The sequence below is a fragment of the Zalophus californianus genome, chromosome 17 (assembly GCF_009762305.2).
Source record: "Zalophus californianus isolate mZalCal1 chromosome 17, mZalCal1.pri.v2, whole genome shotgun sequence".
Lineage (NCBI taxonomy): Eukaryota > Metazoa > Chordata > Mammalia > Carnivora > Otariidae > Zalophus > Zalophus californianus.
Window position 1 is genome coordinate 56,093,617 of NC_045611.1, and position 24,365 is coordinate 56,117,981.

The 24,365-nt window shown below is 43.3% G+C and overlaps 1 protein-coding gene and 1 pseudogene across 1 annotated transcript; both read right to left on the reverse strand.

Moving 5' to 3' along the window:
• Positions 1-4,138: 4,138 nt before the first annotated feature.
• LOC113936306 lies at positions 4,139-10,673 on the reverse strand (annotated as a pseudogene).
• A 207-nt stretch (positions 10,674-10,880) lies between these two features.
• Positions 10,881-23,966, reverse strand: LOC113936303 (vomeronasal type-1 receptor 4-like). Its single transcript, XM_035724916.1, is given in 5 exon segments — positions 10,881-10,923; positions 14,591-14,900; positions 14,903-15,520; positions 22,485-22,548; positions 23,877-23,966. Coding segments are annotated over 5 exon segments (1,125 nt in total).
• Between the last annotated feature and the right edge of the window lie 399 nt (positions 23,967-24,365).

Here is a 24,365-nt window from a genome sequence, read left to right on the forward strand (position 1 = left end):
ATATAAAGATGTTAACAGAAAGAGCTACTTCGTTTTTTGTTGGGAACTAAGCACAATGGCAATAATCACAGAAATCATTGCACAAAATTAAAGTGTGCCCTAAATTATGGAAGGTGACATAGTATAAGTGACAAAATACTTTAGGGTAGAAATTAATTTAATACTTATTATAGTATTGGGGCATCTGGGTGCCTCAGTCGGTTAAGCACCTGCCTTCGGCTCAGGTCATGATCCTGGGGTCCTGGGATCGAGCCCCATGTCCAGCTCCCTGCTCAGCAGAGAGCCTGCTTCTCCCTCTCCCTCTGCCTGCCACTCTGCCTACTTGTGCTATCTATCTGTCGAATAAATAAATAAAATCTTTTTAAAAATACTTATTATAGTACTATAGTATATATAGAGAGACTACAAGATTATTAGAAAAACTAACTGAAACTCTAGTATTTGATTTGGGAAAGCTATTAAAGTGTAAAAAAATATGCTACATGTGATTTGGAGTCATGAAATCTTTTGCATTGAATAAATTGAAATGGGTAAGAGATGAATAGAGAGCATGGTCATAATATTGGAATTTTTTTTTTAAGATTTTATTTGTCAGAGGGAGAGAGCACAAGCAGGAAGAGTGGCAGGCAGAGGGAGAAGCAAACTCCTCACTGAGCAAGGAGCCTGACGTGGGACTTGATCCCAGGACCCTGAGATCATGACCTGAGCTGAAGGTAGACGCTTAACCAACTGAGCCACCCTGGCATCCCTATTGGAATGGTTTTAATCCAGAAAAACACAGCACAAGAAACATTTAAGCTTTAAAATTGCTGAAGTCCTGGGCGCCTGGGTGGCTCAGTCGGTTGAGCGACTGCCTTCGGCTCGGGTCATGATCCTGGAGTCCCGGGATCGAGTCCCGCATCGGGCTCCCTGCTCGGCGGGGAGTCTGCTTCTCCCTCTGACCCTCCCCCCTCTCATGCTCTCTCTCTCTCTCATTCTCTCTCTCTCAAATAAATAAATAAATAAAATCTTTAAAAAAAAAAAAAAAAAAAAAAATTGCTGAAGTCCTAATTGTTTTTCTGCTGTCTGAAAACTTCGTTTATGACATTAAAGGACCTTTCTTAATTTCAGGTGGAAAAATCATCTCACTGTGATCAAAAGACCACAGATATTTTTAGTAGACACACATTTTACCATCTCCATTAAGGACATCACAAACAAATTACAGAGAAAATAATTCTATTTTTTTAAGGTTTTGTTTATTTGACAGAGAGAGACACAGCGAGAGAGGGAACACAAGCAGGGGGAGTGGGAGAGGGAGAAGCAGGCTTCCTGCTGAGCAGGGAGCCCAATGCAGGGCTCGATCCCAGGATCCTGGGACCATGATCCGAGCCAAAGACAGACGCTTAATGACTGAGCCACCCAGGCGCCCCAAATAATTCTATTTTATTGCAATTCAGCCACACTCTTCCTGCTGAAAATTGAACAAATCAATTAGCTCCATCATACTTATTATGAAGGTGTTCAGTACAAGCCTCCCCAAAATGTGCCACTTTGGCATATGGATTAGTTTAAGCCAAAGTCAATAAGACCCAAAAGATGCAGAAGAGCTTTTACTTTCTCTTAATGACCTAAAAGAATTCAGATAGGGGGCCTGGCTCCGAAGGAGAGCTTTTACCAGAGATATCTTTTATTTGGAAGACCTTATTTGTATGGCAGGGCGAACATCTAATTACCAAACACCTGCTCTTCTCATCCTGTCAATTACCCTCCTCCCTTTGGAAGCCCCAGGATCCTATCATATTCCTTGGCTCAGGATGGCAAATAAACCTCAGTTGCCTGACTTGTTCTGGGGTCTCATATTCTTACGGGGCCCCTGTATGTAATCAAATTTGCTTTTCTCCTATTAATCTGTCTTATATTCATATGATTATTAGAGCAGCCAAAGAACCTATAAGGGTAGAAGGAATTTTTTTCTCCCCTTCCCAACAATCATATGCACAGAACATAATTACATTCCTCCTGAAATACACTCTGTGAAATTTGCATATCATTATTAGCTATTAGATTAATTTCCAAGTTACAGTTTTTGGGTTTGTTTGTTTGTTTGTTTTTTTAAGATTTTATTTATTTGACAGAGAGAGACAGCGAGAGCAGGAACACAAGCAGGGGGAGTGGGAGAGGGAGAAGCAGGCCTCCCGCTGAGCAGGGAGCCCGATGTGGGACTCGATCCCAGGACCCTGGGATCATGACCTGAGCCGAAGGCAGACACTTAACAACTGAGCCACCCAGGCGCCCGTTTGGTTTTTTTAATGTAGGCTCCACACCCAGTGTGGAGCCCAACACAGGGCTTAAACTCACAACCCTAAGATCAAGATCTGAGCTGAGATCAACTTTCAATGTGACAAATTGTAAGTTTCAGATGGTAACTAAGCATGAGATCTTAAGAGACATTCCATCAAAAAGAAAAAGCACTGAGTTGAAAGACAATTCACACTCCGTACATAAACACCCATGTATCTTTACACTTACACAAAGATACACACACATGTATAGCCACACATACTCAAATACAAAATCACATACTCACATGAATGTATGAGTTCAGTCTCTCTCATACTCCACATAGTCCCTATCACATGCTCACAAGAACTCACACACACTCACCCCATACACACTCATGCTCTTCCACACACATGCATAAGGAAACATGCAATGACAAACTCACACAGTTATACTCAGGCTCATAAATATCACACTCAATCCATCATCATGGGTGAACCTGTCTCAGTGAGGTGTTCATATATGGAAAACAGTAGTTTTCCATAGTAGCTACAGTCCTGAACATGGCATCATTCATAATCCATCATTCATTCCATCATTTATACTCCGTCCAACACTGCAACCACCTGCATGGAAACCGTTTCCAACGTACAGAACTCAAAAAGTGCCATGAGCATGGCCATGGCATGTGCCTAAGGCACAGGGCAGGAAGGTTGGTGCGTTTGGACAAGTGACAGTATGAGAGTGATACAGCAGGGTGTGAAAGCAGGCGCAGGGGGAAGGGGCATAAGGATAAACCGGAGCAGGGGTCCACCTTTGGCTCAGGTCATAATTCCAGGGTCCTGGGATCAGGTCCTGTGTCGGGCTCCCTGCTCAGTGCGCAGCCTGCTTCTCCCTCCGCAGCTGCCCCTGCTTGTGCTCACTCGCTCTCTCTCTCACTTACTCTGTCAAATAAATAAATAAAATCTTTAAAAAAAAAAGGATAAATAGGAGCTGTGGAGAGTCTGGGGGAAGTGACAGAAGACAGAATCTGTATTAATTTCTAGGACTGCTGTTAACACATCACTATAAACTGAGTGGATTAAAACCACAGAAATTTATTCTCTCACAGTTCTGGAAGTGAGTGTTTGAAATCAAGTTGCTGGCAGGGCCATGCTCCACCTGAAGGCTCTGGGGGCAAATCTTTCCTTGCCTCATTCTCAGCCTTGGCTTCCCATAGGGACCCCCTGTGTGTTCATAACTACCATCCTCCTTGTCCCAACCCCAGAGATTCTGGCTCTTAGTTCTTCATGGGACCCAGCATCAATGAAGTGGCCCAACTCATTCCACTGTGAGGCCAGTGTAAACACTGAAGCTCCCAGATACATTTCTGAGGATGGAGCACAGGGTCTAGTCAATGGGGAAGCCTCCTCCATGAGGAGGGCTGCTCTGCCTAAGATCTGATAGGGGAGGGTCAGTCTACCCCACCTTCCTGATGTTGTACCAGACCCTGCGTGTGTCTCCAGGTGACAAGTGTACTTTAAAACAGGGGAGGAGAACCTCACATTTTGGCCTCCACTTGGAAACTCTAAGTGCACAGATTTTCACATACCCCCAAAGCAATGGAATAGCAATCAGATCACATACACACTCGCTGGCCATGGGGAGGGTTTTGGATTTCACTGTGAATGCCATGGAAAACACTGGAAGGGAAGGGAAGTCCTTAGAGGATGTAGGAGCATGTGAAGAGTGAGACAGGAGATGTCCCTCTGTGAACACCAGAGTATTAAACGTAGGCTTCCAGAATCATTCCATTCAAGCAGAGCATCCCAAACCACATTTTAAGGCAGAGTTTTCTCCTTTGACCTTTGGCCCCCACCTGTGTCAATTGCTTCATTCATTCCCACCTACCTGGGTGTGTGGCTACTGTCTCCTTTCTCTTCACATCCCAGGGCTCTTTCCTTTGCTCTAAAGGAGACCAGGTGTGGCTTAGATATGGCAAGACCTGCTTGTTAGAAAAAAGGAACATGACTTTTGCTGTGGATTCCCCAATTTCCAACCCAGCACTATGCTCAGTAGAAAAGCAAGCACATTATAGAAGGTCATAGAAAATTATTTCTCCAAACACTGTTTGCTGATGGCTTCTTTAGAATACTTAAGAAGTATTTTCAATTTGCGCATTCTAAGTCCACTTCCAAGAACTACTGAATCAGAAATAAGGTGTGAAAATTGGAATTTAACATGTGGGCAATAATATTTTATGCCACTGGATTTCTCTGATTATCCGTAATCTAAAGTGAAGGATACAGATCACTTCACAAAAGAGAAAGATTAAGGTCAAGATGAAACATCATGAAGATTTTCTCCTTTACACCAACAAACCCTTGAACCCTAAATTTAGCCATGCAAAGCAGAAGTTCCCAGGAGACATTCTATAAATGCAACTAAACCCTGAGAATGGATGAGGAATTCTGGAGGCAAGTTATCCTCCAGGGAGACCAGGTTCCTGTAGTTACCCAACAGCATGTCCCTGTACAATTCCTGCTGAGCATGGTCCAGCATCTCCATTCCTCCTGAGAGAAGGCGATGGCTATATCCCTGAGTGTCAGCAGTCCCTGAAAGACAAAGTACAGTTATCAAGGGCCAGATTTCATAATTTGACCCAACATGAAAAAAGGGTTATAAAGAGCTGGTTCTGATTTAGGGGTTGGACCTGAATTATCCAATCAAATAACTGTAACCCAGTATTATTCTCCACCGTACTTTCTAACCCTAAGGAAACAATATGACATAAGATCCACAAAAACAGGGGCACCTGGGTGGCTCAGTCGTTAAGCGTCTGCCTTCGGCTCGGGTCATGGTCCCGGGGTCCTGGGATCAAGCTCCGCATCGGGCTCCCTGCTCAGCAGGAAGCCTGCTTCTCCCTCTCCCACTCCCCCTGCTCGTGTTCCCTCTCTCGCTGTGTCTCTCTCTGTCAAATAAATAAATAAAATCTTTTAAAAAAATCCACAAAAACAGGGGTGCCTGCTGGCTCAGCATGTGTGCCCTCTCTCTCTCTCTCGACAAATTAATAAATAAAATCTTCCAAAAAAATACTGTAGATACTATATGAAACATAAAATATAAAATTAAGGTATCAACACAGGCATATATATAAGTTGTCATAAGTTGTATATATATCTCATATGGGAGACTCACAGTGAGTATAAAGGGTATTTCTCAAATCTTAATGTGTACAACAGACTGGAGAGCTTGTTAACCTGCTGATTCTGATTCAGAAGTTCTGGGGTGGGACCTGAGTTTCTGAATCTCTAACAGGCTCAGCCCTTGTGCCGAGGGCCACTTTCTTTAACAGCAAAGAGGTAGAACTGATGGGAAGAATTCATGAATGACTTTGAAGTGAGAGTCTCATGGCAATTATGGGTTCTTACAGAATAGTAAGAATGGCAAGAGCCATCGTTTTAACATGTCCTATATACGAGACATTATTCTATCAGTTTTCATAACTCATAAAACCACAAAAAATAATCTGACTACAATATTATTCTTCTTTTAAAAGAATATTTGTCTGGGGGGTGGTACCTGGGTGGCTCAGTCATTAAGTGGCTGCCTTCAGCTCAGATCATGGTCCCAGGGTCCTTGGATCAAGCCCCACATGGGGCTCCCTGCTCTGCGGGGAGTCTGTTTCTCCCTCTCCCCCCCCCACTTGTATTCCCTCTCTCGCTGTCTCTCTCTCTCTCTCTAATAAATAAATAAAATTAAAAATATATATATATATTTGTCCAGGGACACCTGGGTGGCTCAGTCGGTTAGGCGTCTGCCTTCGGCTCAGGTAATGATCCCAGGGTCCTGGGATCGAGTCCCACATCAGGCTCCCTGCTCAGCCAGGAGCCTGTTTCTCCCTCTCCGTCTGTCTGCTGCTCCCCCTGCTTGTGCGCGCTCTCTCTCTCTCTCTCTGACAAATAAATAAAACCTTAAAAAAAATGTTTAAAAAAAAAAGAAGAAGAATGTCTGTCCAATATCCAGTAAATGGTAGAGCTGGGATTTTACCTAGTTTATCTGACCTAGAATTTATCTAAAAGAAAGAGACATACAAGGCCAATATACAAAGACAATCCTAAAAGAATAACTATAACAGATTTTGTAACTGAGTCATGGAAACACTAAGGTACCAACACAGATTTGATCTAATAACTTCTACATTTTATGCATACATCATACATTTTTAAAATAACCAGATATTAATTTAATTATATTAATTATATCAAATGTGATATAATAGAAAAATTTATTAAGAAATACTTTCAATTGCATAAACAAATCTATTTGTAGATGAAGATTTTGTGTCTTTTTAAAAACACTACGGAGGGATCTGACAAGATGGTCAGGCTGCCCTGCAAGATTATCAAGGTAACCCGGCGTCTGCTGGCAGAACCAGTTCCTGGCATTAAAGAAGAACCGGATGAGAGCAACGCCCATTATTTTCATGTGGTCATTGCTGGCCCCCAGGATTCCGCCTTTGAGGGAGGGACTTTTAAGCTTAAACTATTCCTACCAGAAGAATACCTGATGGCAGCCCCTAAAGTATGTTTCATAACCAAAATTTATCATCCTAATGTAGACAAGTTGGGAAGAATATGTTTAGATATTTTGAAAGGTAAGTGGTCCCCAGCACTGCAGATCTGCACAGTTCTGTTATCAATCCTGTCTTTGTTAAGTGCTCCCAATCCAAATGATCCATTAGCAATGATGTAGTGGAGCAGTGGAAGACCAACGAAGCACAAGCCATAGAAACAGCTAGAGCATGGACTAGGCTACATGCCATGAATAATAATTTACAATCGATCTGGAGCACCTGGGTGGCTCAGTTGGTTGAGCAACTGCCTTCAGCTCAGGTCATGATCCTGGAGTCCCGGGATCGAATCCCGCATCGGGCTCCCCGCTCAGCGGGGAGTCAGCTTCTCCCTCTGACCCTCCCCCTCTCATGTACTCTCTCTCTCTCTCTCATTCTTGCTCTCTCAAATAAATAAATAAATCTTCAAAAAAATAAATAAAATCGATCTGATCATCAAGTGTGCATCACTTCTCCTGTTCTGCCAAGACTTCTTCCTTTTTTGTTTGCATTTAATGGACACAGTCTCAGAAACATTACAGAATAAAAGCCCAGACATCTTCAGTGCTTTGGTGATTAAATGCACATTAGCAAATCTATGTCTTGTCGTGATTCACTGTTGTAAAGCATGAGCAGAGGCTAGAAGTACCATCTGGATTGTGAAACATTTAAAAGCAGTGACCCTTCTCTGCTTTTATTCACTCCCCCCATCATGGTTTAAGTATAAAGCACTGTGAATGAAGGTAGTTGTCAGGGTTAGCTGCAGGGGTGTGAGTGTTTTTCTTTATTACTTTTTTTGATGGGGGAGAGGTAGTTTTATTTTAATTTTATGGGCTCCTTATCCCCTTTTTATGGTGATCTAATTGCATTGGTTAAAAGCAGTTAACCAGTTCTTTAGAATATGCTCTCAAGCCAAGTCTAATTTTATTTAGATGCTGTAGATGGACAAGCTGGTTCACAAACATCACACCCCTAATAACAGTGTGACTTTGCTGTCAAGTGTAGAATTCTTCCTTCAAGAAAAAGCTTGTGACCATTTTATATGGTTTGTCTGGAAACTTCTGTAAATCTTATGTTTTAATATTTTTTGTTATTCTTAAAAAAAATAAAATAAAAACCAAAAACACTATGGAGACACGTACACAAGACAAAGACAAACCAGTATAAGAGCTATTATTTCTGACTGTATTTCATTGACAATTTTTATTTTCTCTCTCATTTGTGCTGAGTTATATTTTAGAATTTTAGGACACTGAACATATATAAGGTATCTGGGGTTTTTTTATTTTTGTTTTTTTCTGAAAATACAACAATGTCATAAAGAAGAGCATGTCTCACATGACTTTGGAATGAAATGGAAACTTAGAGGACCAAGGCTTGACTGATTTAGGTTCATCTTGAAAAAACCAAATTCTCTAATACACAAAGGTGAGAGCCATCATTTCCCAAAGCAAACTGCAAGCAAAGATGAACTCAGAAGAGAGTTTCCAGATTAAATGTCATGGCTTATGCACATCACTCAGTAAATATCCCCAAATCCTTATTAATCATAATGGAAAAAATGCTAATGTTATAGAGGAGGAATCTGGCAGACAGCACCTGAACCACGCGAACGAACTTAACAGAGGCTGTAAAGGACACACTAAGTGTCTTGTAATTCCCATGAGGGTGCAGATACTGGTCTCCTGTTTCTGCCTCTTTTCCCCCATCATTAATTTGTTTTAAAAATACCTTTATAGGGGGGAGACGAACCATTAGAGACAATGGACTCTGAAAAACAAACTGAGGGTTCTAGAGGGGAGGAGGGTGGGGGGATGGGTTAGCCTGGTGATGGGTATTAAGGAGGGCACATTCTGCGTGGAGCACTGGGTGTTATGCACAAACAATGAATCATGGAACACTACATCAAAAACTAATGATGTAATGTATGGTGATTAACATAACAATAAAAAAATTTTTTAAAAATACCTTTATAGGGGCACTTGGGTGGCTCAGTTGGTTAAGCACCTGCCTTTGGCTGAGGTCAGGGTCCTGGGATTGAGACCCACATCGGGTTCCCTGCTCAGCAGAGAGCCTGCTTCTTCCTCTCCCTCTGCTGCTCCCCCTGCTTGTGCTCGCTCTTTCTCTCTCTCTCTCTCTCTCTCTCTCTCTCTCTCTCTCTCGGCCAGATAAATAAAACCTTAAACAAAACCTTTACAGAGGTGTGCTGACTGGCTCAGTCAGCAGAGCATGGGACTCTTGATCTCGGGGTTGTGAGTTTGGGCCCCACATTGAGTATAGAGATTACTTAAAAATAAAATCTTTAAAAATAATAAGTAAATAAATGTGAAATTCATAAAAGCAAAGACTAGAGTGGTGGTTGCCAGGGGCTGAGGTTGGGGGTGGAACGGGGACATTTTGGACAAGTTTCAGCTATGCAAGATGAATAAGTTCAGCAAGGTGGATAAAGACTATACTGTATCATAAATTTGAATTTGTTAAGAGAGTAGAACTTAATGTTCTCCCCACACATAGCTGTCTTTCCTGAGCCTACCCAATAGAAACTAACTCCCAGATAAGATACTTCTGGGGCACCTGGCTGGCTCAGTCTGAAGAGTATGTGACTCTGGATCTCAGGGTTGTGAGTTTGAGCCCCATGTTGGGTGTAGAGATTACTTGGAAGGAAGGAGGGAAGGAAGGAAGGGAGAGAGAGAGGCGGGGGAGAGAGAGAGAGAGAGAGAGAGAGAGAGAAAGAAAGAAAAGAAAGAAAAGAAAGACAAGAAAGACAAGAAAGACAAGAAAGAAAGGAAGGAAGGAAGGAAGGAAGGAAGGAAGGAAGGAAGATGGAAAAAAGTTTTCCCAGAAAACTAAGGTTTTACATTAAATTGCTTGCCATTTTATAAGACAGACATGGAAGTGTCTTTTCCTTTCTTTTCCTTTCCTTTCCTCCCCCTCCCCCTTCCCAAATGGAAAAAGGAAAGGAAGAAAGAAAAGGAGGGAGGGAGGAAGGGGAAGGGGGAGGAAAGGAAAGGAAAAGAAAGGAAAAGACACTTCCATGTCTGTCTTATAAAATGGCAAGGAATTTAATGTAAAACCTTAGTTTTCTGGGACAATTACCTTAGAAGCTATTTTATTCTTAAAAAGGGAAAAGAAATACAAATAATGATGATGATGATAATAGAAACTCTTTTCTCTGTGGATGGCCCACTGGGTGACATCAGAACTCCCACAACACAGAAAGGGCTGGTCCAAGTGAACCAAAGTCTCCTGTACACCACCCCTTCCTTGCACTGACCCCACAGTCCCAAATTCAACCCTATCATCATTTGCTCAAGAATGAAAGTTCGTGAGGGGAACCAGGACTGTTTCATCTCTGTTTTCACAGGACCCTGTGAAATGGAAAGAATCCCTTCCCCTCCCAGTTGGCCTCTTCACCACAGAACCAGGAAACTGGAGTGCCCCCAACCTGGGCACCTGCTCTGGAGCATCCTACAGGGGAATAGTTACAACACGCCAGACTGTCAAACTGCTGTCAGCCACCTGAGATCCAGGGCACAGGGGGAAGAGTTGGGAGTCCAGGCAGACCAGTGCATGACAGAGAGCACAGCAACAAACAGGACATGGGAAAATGCACGTGGATGAGATGTGGTTGCAGAGAGCAAGGTGCATGTGGGACCGAGGTGCAGGGGAGAGAGTCGCAGGCTCTAAAGGCACATGAGGGTCAAAAGGTGCAGTGGGGATGAAATACACTGCAGAGCTTAGGGGCATGCAAGGGGGCAGAGCGTACAAGCAAGAGTCTGGGGAACAGAGGGTGGCGGAAGCATACGGGTGCCGGTGTCATGGCAGGCAAGGCTGTAAGGGGAGGAGCGAGAGTCCGTGCCGGAAGAGAGGGCACAGCCGGGTAGATGCACTGCAGACAATATTCAGGAAAGGGCTAAAGAAGAGAGGGGGACAATGTGTGGGGGTGGTCCATGCACAAGAAGAGGATGCAGAGAGGAAAGAGACACGGGTAGACCACACCATCGAGGAGAGAGTCCACCAGTGGGCATCAGTGGACCAAAGGACCCAGGAAAGGGGCTGGGATTATTGGCCTAGGGAGCAAAACACCACAGTTAAGAATGGCGGGGGGCAATGGGGGCAAGCTCAACCCCTGAGGGCTGTCAATATAAAGGACACAATGGTTGCGCTGCCAGTCACTGAAATGGGGATCAGGGATCGGATACAGGGAGGGGAAGATGGGTGGCATGGAGTTGAAGGAAGGGAAGTTCTGGACGGATGACAGAATTCTTAGCAGGGTAGACCTCAAAAGGGCACAGGCTGGAGGCGATGTGGCAGGATGGATGTCCAGAAAGACTGGGTGGAGAGGATGGGGCAGGCAGAAGTCAAGGAGACGAGGAAAGACGGGATGAAGGACATGGGACCCATCACATTCACCCAACTGATGGGTGGAGTTCTGAGGTTGCAGGGAAACGGAGGTATGAGATGAGGGGATGGGTGCAAATCACAACAGAACTCACTGATTCATTCCCCACTCAGTTTCCCCACTTATATTTATCTCCATTTATTATTGGATTTTTAATTTCAGCTTATGAGACAAAAATCTTATGTATACAAAATACTCCTAAGAACTCCTTAATCTGAGTATACAGCATAGGGCTGCAAGTAGAATTTGGGGGAATGACACAGCCTTCTCTCTCTTCTTTGGGGATGCCAAATAGCGTGACCACGGTGGGTCTGGCAGAACATGTTTATAGGTACTTGATGCTTAGTGATGGGAATAAGTATCTGTGCTTTCTCCAAGCCCTGCTTATGCCTTGAATTTGTATGCCCTAGACCTGATACGATGAAAATCCTTACATTTATTGTGGCGATTCTAAAACATAACACATGCTTTAAGAAAATAAAACATAGCCACACACAGCACATTTTAACTCTTCTGTTTTTCCTTGCTTTTCCCTTATAAGAAGCTATCCCAGGACGTCACCATTAGTAGTACTTCTGCGGATATATTGCAATATTTTAAAATATTTTTGCTTGTAAACAATTACATGCATGTTTTATTATAAAATATTTAAGGAATAAAAGTCCCCATTAATTACCCTTTGCCCAATACCAGTTTGATCTGCAAATGGACCAACTTTCACTGCTTTGAGAGTTATTCCCCTTTTTTTAATGCAATTTGGGATGTCTACCTGCTAACATAGATGAACATATTCTGTACTTATATCAATATTTATGTACATATTGTCACACTGGGCTTACTCCCCAATCAAACTGCTCTCCTCATTTACAGAGTTGAATCTTTAGACCTAATTTGAAGGTGTATTTATCATGGCAGGATATCTCCCACTTATATTAAAGGCAAAGATATGGGTAGGTTAATATCTACTTCAGGTGGGTTTGCAGTTGCAAATAACGTGGAAAATACAAATGACCAACAGGGAACAAGTTCAAGAAAACTTAGTACATCCTGGTACTACAACAATACTATAAATCCTTATAAAGCTGAGAGGATTCATTAAGTCCTCGGACAGGTAGGCTGAGCATCCCCAGAAAGAGTGAGCCAAGCGGAGGTGGGGGACACTACTTTTGTGATCTTTAGAATAGGAAAAAATTTCTTTTTTTTTTTAAGATTTTATTTATTTATTAATTTATTGATTTGAGAGAGAAAGAGAAACAGCATGAGACGGGAGAGGGCCAGAGGGAGAAGCAGGCTCCCTGCTGAGCTGGGAGCCCGATGTGGGACTCGATCTCAGGATTCCGGGATCATGACCTGAGCCAAAGGCAGTCGCTTAACCAACTGAGCCACCCAGGTACCCAAAAGATTTCTTTACAAGAACAAAACGCCATGAGGGGCCTGGGTGGCTCAGTTGGTTAAATATTTGCCTTCGGCTCAGGTCATGATCCCAGGGTCCTGGGACCGAGCCCTGCATTGAGCTCCCCCACTGAGCAGGGAGCCTGCTTCTCCCTCTCCCCCTCCCCCTGCTTGTGCACACAAACACACTCTCTCTCTCAAATAAACAAATAAAATCTTTTTAAAAAAAAGAACAAACACCTCAACTAGAAAGGAGGAAATGACAAATTGGTTGAAAATTAAGAGTTTGTCCTCATCAAAAGGCACCTAGATAGATAGATACACGGATGGATGGATGGATGGATGGATGGATGGTAGATAGATAGATAGATAATAGTTAGATCCAGCACCAAGAATAGATATAGTCTACATGTATAAATATCTCCTGTACATCAATAAGAGAAAGATAGGCAACACAACTGAAAAAAATGGGTAAAATAAGCCAACGGACACTCAAAAAAAGGATTTACTGATGGCCAATAAATACGTGAAAAGATGTTCAAGTTCCTTTCTCATCAAGAAAATGGAAATAAAGTCACTGCCTGGTACCATCACACAACAACCAGAACGCTAAACCAAAAATGACAGAAAATACCAACTGTCAACAGGGATGCAACTAAACTAAGAATCTCACCAACAGTCGTTGGTATAAAATTCATACACACACTTTGGGAGACTGTTTGGCTGTGACCCAGCAGTATCACTCCTATGTATATATCTGAAAAAACTCCCTGTACATCTCATTACACTCTATAATTTACATATCAGCATCATTCTAATAACGCCAAGTAGAAAATCACTCCCATGTGCTTCATTAACACAGCGGCTAAATTGTTTGATTTTCACACAATGAGATCCAATCAGCAGTGCCAAGAGATGATCAATAACAACATGCAAGAATACCAATAAAATCACAAATGCATGGACTTGAACCATGAAAATACAAAAGGGTTCATGCTACAGGATTCCATTTGTATCAAGGACAAACGAGGCAGGAGATTTAGATGTTAGATGTCCCGAGGGTGACCCTTGAAGATCGTGACTGGGAGAGGCCATGAGGAGGAGGTTTCCCCCAGGCAGGCAGTGTTCTCTCGCACAGAGGTGTGTTCGCTTGCGAAACATCACAGAGCTGTCCACTTAGGACCTTTGCATGTACATTCATCTTTAAAATACAGATCAGCAATAAGGAAGTTGTGAGGATATGCATAGACTGGTGTCATTGCTCCCTGACATTAATAAATGGAGATAAATATAAATGGGGAAACTGAGTAGGGAATGAATTAGTGAGTCCCTGACATTGTCATGGTAGAAGCTAAAAGCATCCAATAATGTCACACGTTACTTTCTTAGAGTATGCTGCGATACCTACGTTAAAAACCAAGAGATACTTAACACTGTATGTTAACTACTTGGGATTAAAATTGTAAAAACCTAAGAGATACTGAAAATGCAACCTCCAAAAAAGGGGGGAAGCACAAGAATTTTAAAAATGAACACAGAAGACAACAGAGAAATTAAAACAGGTGTCAGGAAGAGCACACAGTAAATCAGTAAATCCGATCCCAAATATATTCATCATTATTTTCAACACATACAATTATTCCTTTTAAAGCCAAACTTTGACCATACTTGATTTTTTTTTCCAAGAGACACAGTTAAAATAGAAGAATTAAGGTAGAAAAAATGGATGACACATTCCATGTAATTTTTTTTTAAAGATTTTACTTGACAGAGAGACACAGCGAGAGAGGGAACACAAGCAGGGGGAGTGGGAGAGGGAGAAGCAGGCTTCCTGCTGAGCAGGGAGCCCCAGTGTGGGGCTCGATCCCAGGACCCTGGGTTCATGGCCTGAGCCGAAGGCAGATGCTCAGCCGAGCCACCCAGGCGCCCCAAGATGCCATTGCTTTGTTAATTTGTTATTCCTTATCCAGGCAAAGCTGAGTCTGGACATACTGGAGTCATCTGTGTTTAAGAGCACACAGGGGCTGAGAGTAGGAAAACACATAGCAAAGAATGCAGACATGCTCACCAGCAACTGACTGGTGTGATTTAAAAAAACCAGACAAAGTTGACAAATGGAGGAGAGGGTATAAAAAAATACAAAGGTGCTCACCAGGATAAGGATGTTCTGGATGGCTCTGGACTCTGTGGAGGACCCGGCGGAGACACCGGTCGTGTGAATGTATCGGACCCACTGTTTGTGCCTGTATAGATGAAAACCATGGAGCCACTGGCCCAGAGCATGAGCCCCAAGGATAAAACATCAGTGAATGATAGCCATGCTGCAAACAGTGAGGCTGTGAGTTTATGGTAAAATACTGCACAACAGTGTCCAAAAACACTTTTCCTCGTGATGTTTGCATTGATCCATTTGCCAGTCACAGAAAGAGGAAAAATGGTATTCATCAGTATGTTCAGGATCCAGCACAGGGTGGTGGAGCGGACAGTGTACTTGGGAGCTTTCCCTTTAAGCGCTGCCCACCTGGAGTTCTGGGGGCTGATCGTGATGACCTGGAAGACACTCAGGAGGCAGGTGCTCTCCATGGACACACCCCTGGCCACTCTTTGAACAAAGAAAAGCAGCTTGCATCTAAAATCATGGGGGAAATGTCTCAACCCAAAAGCTGCCATCGTCTGGGGGACTCCGTTAGAGAGAATGACCAAGGAGTTGGCTATAGTCAGGTGCCTGAGAATCAGATCTGTGTACCTTGCCTTGCACCCAGCAAAGTGAAGGAGGAGATAACGGCGAAGAAGAGAGAAATTCCCCAGGACTCCAAGCACAGTCTGTGATAAGAAGATCATGCCTACTGCCAGATCCCTCATGGTCACCCTGTCTGTTCTCAGTGACTAATGCTCGTCTTCAACGCCATTGGATCCTGTGTGGGAATGGGGACAGGAAATGCATTCAGAATGTCAACTGAATCCCAATATTCTCCATTTACTAGATTCGTTGTATCTTAGATATTTCTAAGTTAAGGTCTTTTATTAAGAGATTTTTCAAGAGTTAAATATACAACCTTCAGAGAAAACAGAACATACAGATCACCGTTATGAAGAGCATATACGTGGTAATCTCTGATTCTCCACAAGGTTATGAGGCACACTACTGTCACCTTAATTACAAAGAGAAGGCAATTACAGAGTTCAGGCAAATAGAAGTTAAGTGACTTGTCTAAATCCCTATTCTGGTTAGGGGCACAGTGGGACTTGAAAATGCCTGGTGCTATAAACAAAAACAGCGCCTTGAACCACCAAGCCACACTAAAAAGGTTGTTAGTGAAAACTAACAATCCAGATATATCTTTAGTCCCAGAACATTTGGTTTTGGATTGGTGGTAACATAATTTTGATCTTAACAAGTTTCCATTTATACATATAAATTTACCCTATAGTCAATGTCAATTATGAATGAAGATTTAGAAATCTTAATGAATGCAGAGGTACGGATTGCAGTTTAATACCACAAGAGCCTGTCCCATGATGAGCAGACTTAATGAAGGGAAGAATGGCTTGATATAAGGCAGGCAAAAAAAAAAAAAAAGAAAGAAAGAAAAGAAAAAGGATTTGTTTGCTTTTATGCCAGGAACACAAACACAATGTCACCTATTGCAGGATACTTTGAAAAAACTCATGCCGTACCCTAAATTATAGGACAGGAAACAACACAGTATGGTAAATAGTGTAGGCCAAAAAAACTAAATTATTATTCTTTTCAGATCATATACTTGACTTATTAATGCCAAGTTCACAAAATTACTAGCACTGATGCACGGTTTTTGAAAAATATTAAAATATAAGGGACATACGTACAAAATTCAATCTCTAGGGTATGAAACTGTATATTTTATGAATTGCAATAGTAGATATTTTGAATCAATATTGGAATGTTTTTAAATCAAATAAAATAATTTCAATCCTGACACCTATTGTCTGAAACTCATAAAGTTACCTTTTCCTTAAATGATCTGTCCCTAACCTCAAGAAGGAAATCCTATCACAACCAACAGACCACAAGTGCATTCAGCAGGAGCACAATTACTCCTTTATTGCATTAATTGCATTAGGCACCCATTAATTGCATCAGGCACCCAGGGCTAAACATTTCTATTCTAGCAACTGTAACTTGAATACATTGATTCCGCATAGGACTATATGGTCCACAGATGGATTCATCCTGTTATACAAGGACGAATGTATGACAAGTACAACCCTGGGAATCCTGAAATTTAGGCTTTGAGTCCTACAAGGTAGACAGAGTGGCAGGTTGATCTCAGAACTACGTTCCCTGAGCACTTCAAATATCAGGTTTCATTAGCCCTTAACCACCAAAGTGACTATCACTGTCAGTTACGTGGACATTAACTTAGGGGCCGTTGTCACTGGGTGACGTGAAGGACCCCGTCTGCCTTTATTTTTAACATTTTAACATATTTTTTAAAGATTTTTGTTTATTTGACACAGAGAGACACAGTGAGAGAGGGAACACAAGCAGGGGGAGTGGGAGAGGGAGAAGCAGGCTTCCCGCGGAGCAGGGAGCCCGATGTGGGGCTCCATCCCAGGAGCTGGGATCATGACCTGAGCCGAAGGCAGACACTTAATGACCGAGCCACCCAGGCGCCCCTGCCTTTATTAGCTTAGCTGATGCCCCAGGAATTATTCCTCCTTCCTGTGTGGCTCTGACAATGGACCGAGATCAAACCCAGAAGCAGCACCTTTTCTAACATAACCACCTACCCAGACTTCTGACAGCCAGGCTTTCATGGCAGACTCTGCCTCTCTGGTTGGAAAGAAACCACCACAACCTTCCCGCTGTGAGAACGGTGGGCAGACATGAAGGTCATACCAGCCAGTGCAGGTGAGGAGAGGAGGCAGCCAGATCATGAGATATGGGTTCAGGATCCTGTGACCTCACCTCCCCGCTCAGGACCACACTTGTCATTTCTCCCACAGCGCAATCAGAGTGCGGGCTGGGAAGGAAACCTTTTTCCAGTTGCTAATTTAAAACAAACAAACAAACAAACAAACCAATTACACGTTTCCTTTCAGTGTCTCCCAAGGGACCTCTGGAGTGTTTGAGAAAGGCTCTTTCTCCGTGACCCCTACAGGCAGATGCTAGCAAATGTTGGTGCATTTGAAGACCACTATCCGCAACACTGGAACGACGTGGGCACAAAACTCTGGGGTCTGACAGGTGAGGAGGCACATGTGTCTCCCTGCATTCGCAGAGAACTTCCATAAGAAGTCATTCAGCCAAGAAAACATGTTCTTTCCTTCTCTTCAGACTGTTGTGTGCACCAACAGGTAAGTGATGAGCAGAGACAAAAATGAGACAGGCATCATCTGAGGATTTCCGGACAGACGCAAGCAAAAGCAATCCATGACACTGATATTTCACGTTAGAAATCACCGGACTTATCTGCAACAACTCTGTCCCAATGTTGTCTTCTGCATAATTCAATGCCAATTAATATGGGTGTTTTATAGGAAAGTGAACAGCAATACTGACCCCCACTCATGATAGGAAGTAGCAACAGAACAATGTCCATGGAAAAAGGAGGGAAGGCTCAGAAGAGCCCCTCACAGATAAAAGCATGAGGGTCAAACTTGTATGTATGGTGATTAACATAACAATAAAAAATTTAAAGAAGAGGGTAAAACTTTTTTTTTTAAGATTTTTATTTATTTATTTGACAGAGAGAGACACAGCGAGAGAGGGAACACAAGCAGGGGGAGTGGGAGAGAGAGAAGCAGGCTTCCAGCTGAGCAGGGAGCCCGATGCGGGGCTCGATCCCAGGACCCTGGGACCATGACCTGAGCGAAAGACAGACGCTTAACGACTGAGCCACCCAGACGCCCGAGGGTCAAACTTGTAAGAGGCAGACTGCACTATTTTTTTTTATTTTTTATTGTTATGTTAATCACCATACATTACATCATTAGTTTTTGATGTAGTGATCCATGATTCATTGTTTGTGCATAACACCCAGTGCTCCACGCAGAATGTGCCCTCTTTAATAACCATCACCAGGCTAACCCATTCCCCTACCCCCCTCCCCTCTAGAACCCTCAGTTTGTTTTTCAGAGTCCATCGTCTCTCCTGGTTCGTCTCCCCCTCTGACTTACTCCCCTTCATTCTTCCCCTCCTGCTATCTTTTTTTTTCTTAACATATGTTGCATTATTTGTTTCAGAGGTACAGATCTGTACTACTTTTAACCACCAGTTAACCCAATGCAACTTACTCTAATCAAGAGCAGTGAAGGATTACCATAGTTCTCGCCACTTGATTTTTTTTCCCAGAATTGTTAACAGTAAGCACTGGTTGAAATCTCACTGAGCAGAATGTCAACCATCCCTGAAATAACTAATACATTTGCCAAGTGGCCATTGGGCAGTTTGTAATTTTACCTAAGAGAGAGTTCAGAGAGCTGGTTCTGACTTAGGTGAGTGGTCTGAGGATGATTAGACACAAAAACATTCCCTGACATTTTCCCTCATTCTGAGGAAAAGACAGCGTAAGGTTCGATAAATATTACACTTTCAAGGACAGTAAAATGTATTAGGGCATCAACACAGGCATACATAGTTATGCTTGGGTGCTCTATTTATATCATACGTAAGTCGCGTATCTTTCTCAATGAGAGTCATGGTGAGTCAGAAGTGTACTTCTCAAAAATTTAATGTATACTCCCAGAAACTGGAGAGCTTGTTAAAATACAGGCTCTGATTCCGTTCTGGAGTGGTGCCTGAGTTTCTGCATTTCTGACAAGTTCACCAAGTGTTGCCAGTGCCTCTGGTCCAAGGGCTGTACTTTTTTTAAAGATTTTTTATTTTTTATTTTTTTTCCAAAGATTTTATTTATTTATTTGAGAGAGAGAGAGCACGAGAGGGAAGAGGGTCAGAGGGAGAAGCAGACCCCCTGCCGAGCAGGGAGCCCGATGCGGGACTCGATCCTGGGACTCCGGGATCATTACCTGAGCCGAAGGCAGTCGCTTAACCAACTGAGCCACCCAGGCGCCCTTAAGATTTTTTTTTTTAAGACTTTATTTATTTATTTGACAGAGAGACACAGCGAGAGAAGGAACACAAGCAGGGGGAGTGGGAGAGGGAGAAGCAGGCTTCCCACCGAGCAGGGAGCCCGACGCAGGGCTCCATCCCAGGACCCTGGGATCATGACCTCAGCCGAAGGCAGACGCTTAACAACTTAGGCACCCAGGCACCCCAAGATTTTTTTTTAATTTACTTATTTGAGAGAGAGAGAGCACGAGACGGGGGAGGGTCAGAGGGAGAAGCCAACTCCCCACTGAGCAGGGAGCCTGACTCAGGACTCGATCCTGGGACGCCAGGATCCTGACCTGAGCCAAAGGCAGTCACTTACCCAACTGAGCCACCCAGGTGCCCCTAAGGGCTTCACTTCTGAATAGCGAAGAGGTAAAATGTTGAGGGAAATAATCGTGTGTGGCTTAGAACAGTGGAAATTATAGATTCTAATGTATGGCCACAATCTTTTAATATTTCCCTAGGTATTATTCAAAGAGCTTTCATAAATTAATGCACAAACCACAAAAATAATCTATGAGAGTATTATTCTTCCACTTTTGAGACTATTCTGTCAAACATCCAGTAAAAGGAAGGGCATGGGTTTTAACCCCGTTTGTGAGATACAGATTTTATCCAAAAGGAACACACTGGTCAATGTACAGAAAGATGCAAAAAGAATATTCATGACAGGTTTTCTAAGTGAGAGGAGTAACATAAAGAAGGTAACATCACAGAACTCATCTAGTAACTTTTACATTTTATGTACATATTGATACATTTACAAGGTAATTATATACACTTTAAAAGGTAGTGTAGAAAATTTTTCATTGTGACTGCAATCTTAAAATATTTTCAGGGGCACCTGGGTGGCTCAGTTGTTAAGCGTCTGCCTTCAGCTCAGGTCATGATCCCAGGGTCCTGGGATCAAGCCCCGCATTGGGCTCCCTGCTCCGCGGGAAGCCTGCTTCTCCCTCTCTCACTCCCCCTGCTTGTGTTCCCTCTCTTGCTGTGTCTCTCTGTCAAATAAATGAATAAAATCTTTAAAAAAAAATAAAATAAAAAAATAAAAGGTAGTGTAGAAAATTTTACATTGTGACTGCAATTTTAAAATATTTTCAGGGGCGCCTGAAAATGGCTGGTGGCTCGGTCGTTGGGTGTCTGCCTTCGGCTCGGGTCATGATCCCAGGGTCCTGGGATCCAGCCCTGTGTTGGGCTCCCTGCTCCCCGAGAAGCCTGCTTCTCCCTCCCCCACTCCCCCTGCTTGTGTTCCCTCTCGTCGTGTCTCTGTCAAATAAATAAAATCTTAAAAAAAAATAAAAATAAAATATTTTCACCAGTATAAAACATACACATCTATTTGTGGATGATGCTTTTTGTCTTTTAAACACACCAAAGAAAACAGATACACAGACTAAAATAAGAGCTATTGTTTCTGAGTCTTGTGTTTCATCGAAAACTTGTTTTGTTGATCATTTGGGAGTTGTATTTTAGAATTTTGAGACACTTGAACATATATTAATACGACTGTTTCCCAGCAATAAGAAGAGTGTGTCTATGACATTAGTGTGGAATGGATGGAAATTTGCAGGACCAATGCCTGAATGATTTAGAACCTCTACCTGCAAAAGCAAGTGTCTCCAAATAAATGTGAAAGCCTTCATTTCCCAAGTAAACTATAAGCAAAGACAAAGAAGAGAAGGTGCTTTCCAGATTAAACATGTTTTATACACATCTCTCAGTAAATCACCTAGAACCCATATTAATGGCAAAGAACAAACTTTACTAACTTTATTTTCTTTTTAAAGATTTTATTTATTTATTTGACAGAGAGTGAGCACAAGCAGGGGAAGGGCAGAGGGAGAGAAGCAGGCTCCTCACTGAGCAGGGATCCCCACGCGGAGCTTGATCCCAGGACCCTGGGATCATGACCTGAGCCAAAGGCAGCTGCTTAACCAACAGAGCCACCCAGGTGCCCCCTTTACTAACTTGAAAACAGTATTAGCTCAGCAATTGCACTCCTGGGTATTTACCCCAAAGACACAGATGTAGTGAAAAGAAGGGCCACATGCACCCCAATGTTCATAGCAGCAATGTCCCGCAATAGCCAAACTGTGGAAACAGCCAAGATGCCCTTCAACGGACGAATGGATAAAGAAGATGTGGTCCATATATACAATGGAATATTACTCAGCCGTCAGAAAGGATGAATACCCAACTTTTACATCAACATGGATGGAACTGGAGAGGATTATGCTAAGTGAAATAAGTCAAAGACAATTATCATATGGTTTCACTCATATGTGGAATATAAGAAATAGTGCAGAGGATCATAGGGGAAGGGAGGGAAAACTGAACGGGAAGAAATCATAGAGACAAACCATGAGAGACTCTTAACTCTAGGAAACAAACTGAGGGTTGCTGGGCATTAAGGAGGGCACATGATGTGATGAGAACTGGGTGTTATATGCAGCTGATGAATCATTGAACACATCTGATATACTATATGTTGGCTAATTGAATTTAAATAAGAAAAAAAACACTGTATTAGCTTTAGAGTGGAGGAATCCGGCAGAGAACACCTGAGCCAAGCGAATGACGGTAACATCGGCTGTAATAGAACACATTGCTATCAGGTGCCTGATGCACCCAGGACACATCACCGCTGTGGTATTGTTGGAAAAACAAAATAAATTATACCCCACACCTCCAGCCTGTACCAATGTCTCCCTGTGTCACCTGCCTTGGACCTCCGTTCTCACCTGGACTCCAAATAGACCCCAGCTGCTCATAGTCCACCGGCGGCCCGGGCACCTGCACGGGCTCCTGCAAATGCACCTCCAGCAGGTCTTAAGAGCAGGTGCTCCGGCCGCCCTGTGAACCTGGCCACGTGTGCCCTGGGCTGCAGTGGCCAGATGGCATCGGACAAAGTGCAGTTGCTGTGGCCGATGTGGGGAGAAGCCTGTTCCAGATGTAAACAGAGCAACGTGCACAGAGCTGCAGTTTTTTTAAAACATTTATTTCCTATTACCCTGACCTGCTTGCTACATTCCTGTTTCTGTGGAATAAATGAATTACAATAAAAGTTGACTTTTAAAGAAAGAAAATTATCTGTATCTAATCACGAGAAAACATCAGCTTTATGCAAATATCAAGCCACATTTAGCTTCGAAGCCCTGTAATCACCAGTGTATTTTAGTAGTGTTTTGTTTTTTTTAAGATTTTATTTATTTGACAGAGAGAGTCAGCCAGAGAGGGAACACAAGCAGGGGGAGTGGGAGAGGGAGAAGCAGGCCTCCCGCTGAGCAGGGAGCCCGATGCGGGGCTCAATCCCAGGACCCTGGGATCATGACCTGAGCCGAAGGCAGATGCTTAACCGACTGAGCCACCCAGGCACCCCTAAATAGTGTTTCTTTAGCAATCTACACAGCAAGGTTCTCTTTTTTCAGAAAATTCTGAATCATTTTAGACCACTAATGCCTTCCTGTTTATTTGCACTTTTTTTTTTTAATTTTTTAAGTGGGCTCGTGGAGCCTGACGTGGGGCTCGAACTCATGACCCTGAGATCAATACCGGAGCCCATATCAAGTGTCCGACACTTAACCGCCTGAGCCACCCAGATGCCCCAATTTGCACATTTTCTGAACATCTTGCACAGAGCTGGTGGGGCATCCAGATGGAACCCAAACATTAAATGTCCTTCCACGTGGATACCGCAGGACCCGGCCCCATCCCCAATCTCGCGTATCCACACATCCTCACGTTGCTCTGTCACAAAGGGAACATTTCCAGTCGCTGAAGGCCAATAATTCACAGTGGGAGTTGCTCAAGGCATAAACGCAGCCAGGCTGGATAACGTTGAGAGGAGGCTCTGGGACACACGGGAGTTCTAAAGACGGAACCCTGACTGTCATGAGAAAACCAGGAAAAATAGTAGTTGAAAACATACGTGTTAAGACCACCAGAGCTGGAGAAGTAAATCTTTGCATGTTCCAAATCCACGGCATTTCAGGAGGAAAAGAGGACTCAGCTCCTGACCCAGGACGTGACATTTCTCTCCCTTCTCTGGGTTTCTTCTGTAAGTGAGATTATATGGAGGAATCACGTGTGCATCTCAAGAATATGCCTTAAAGGTGCTAGCACAGCTCCTTCACCTGCTCCCGCTGCATCCCAGGCAGAAGGACCTTGAAATGCAAAAAGGTGCCTGGCTCAGCGGGTGAAGCATGCATGAGTTCCAGCTCCATGTTGGAGGTAAACTTTACTTAACGAAAAGGCCACCCTCTTCTGCCCTTTGTCTCAGGAGAGATTCAGGATCAGTGAGCTCCTACATGGAGACCATCACATGAATTTCTCCTTCCCTGTCTTCACATGCCCCCCCCAAGACACCCATAAATTCTGATACTGCAGTGGGGAATCCTAGCTGCACTGACCTGTCCCTTGCAAACCCACCCAGGGCAGACCCTGTCGCCTCCCCTGGGACCAAAGCCTGCAGTTAACTCTCCTACGTGCAACTGGGAGCCCTTGTGCTCCTGGTCTCACCTTACAATCACCTGGAGCCTGTAATTAAAGGAACATTGATGTTTCCACCCTGACCAATAGGGGTGGAAGGTGGGGCACACAGATGATGGTCGTTCTTAAAATCT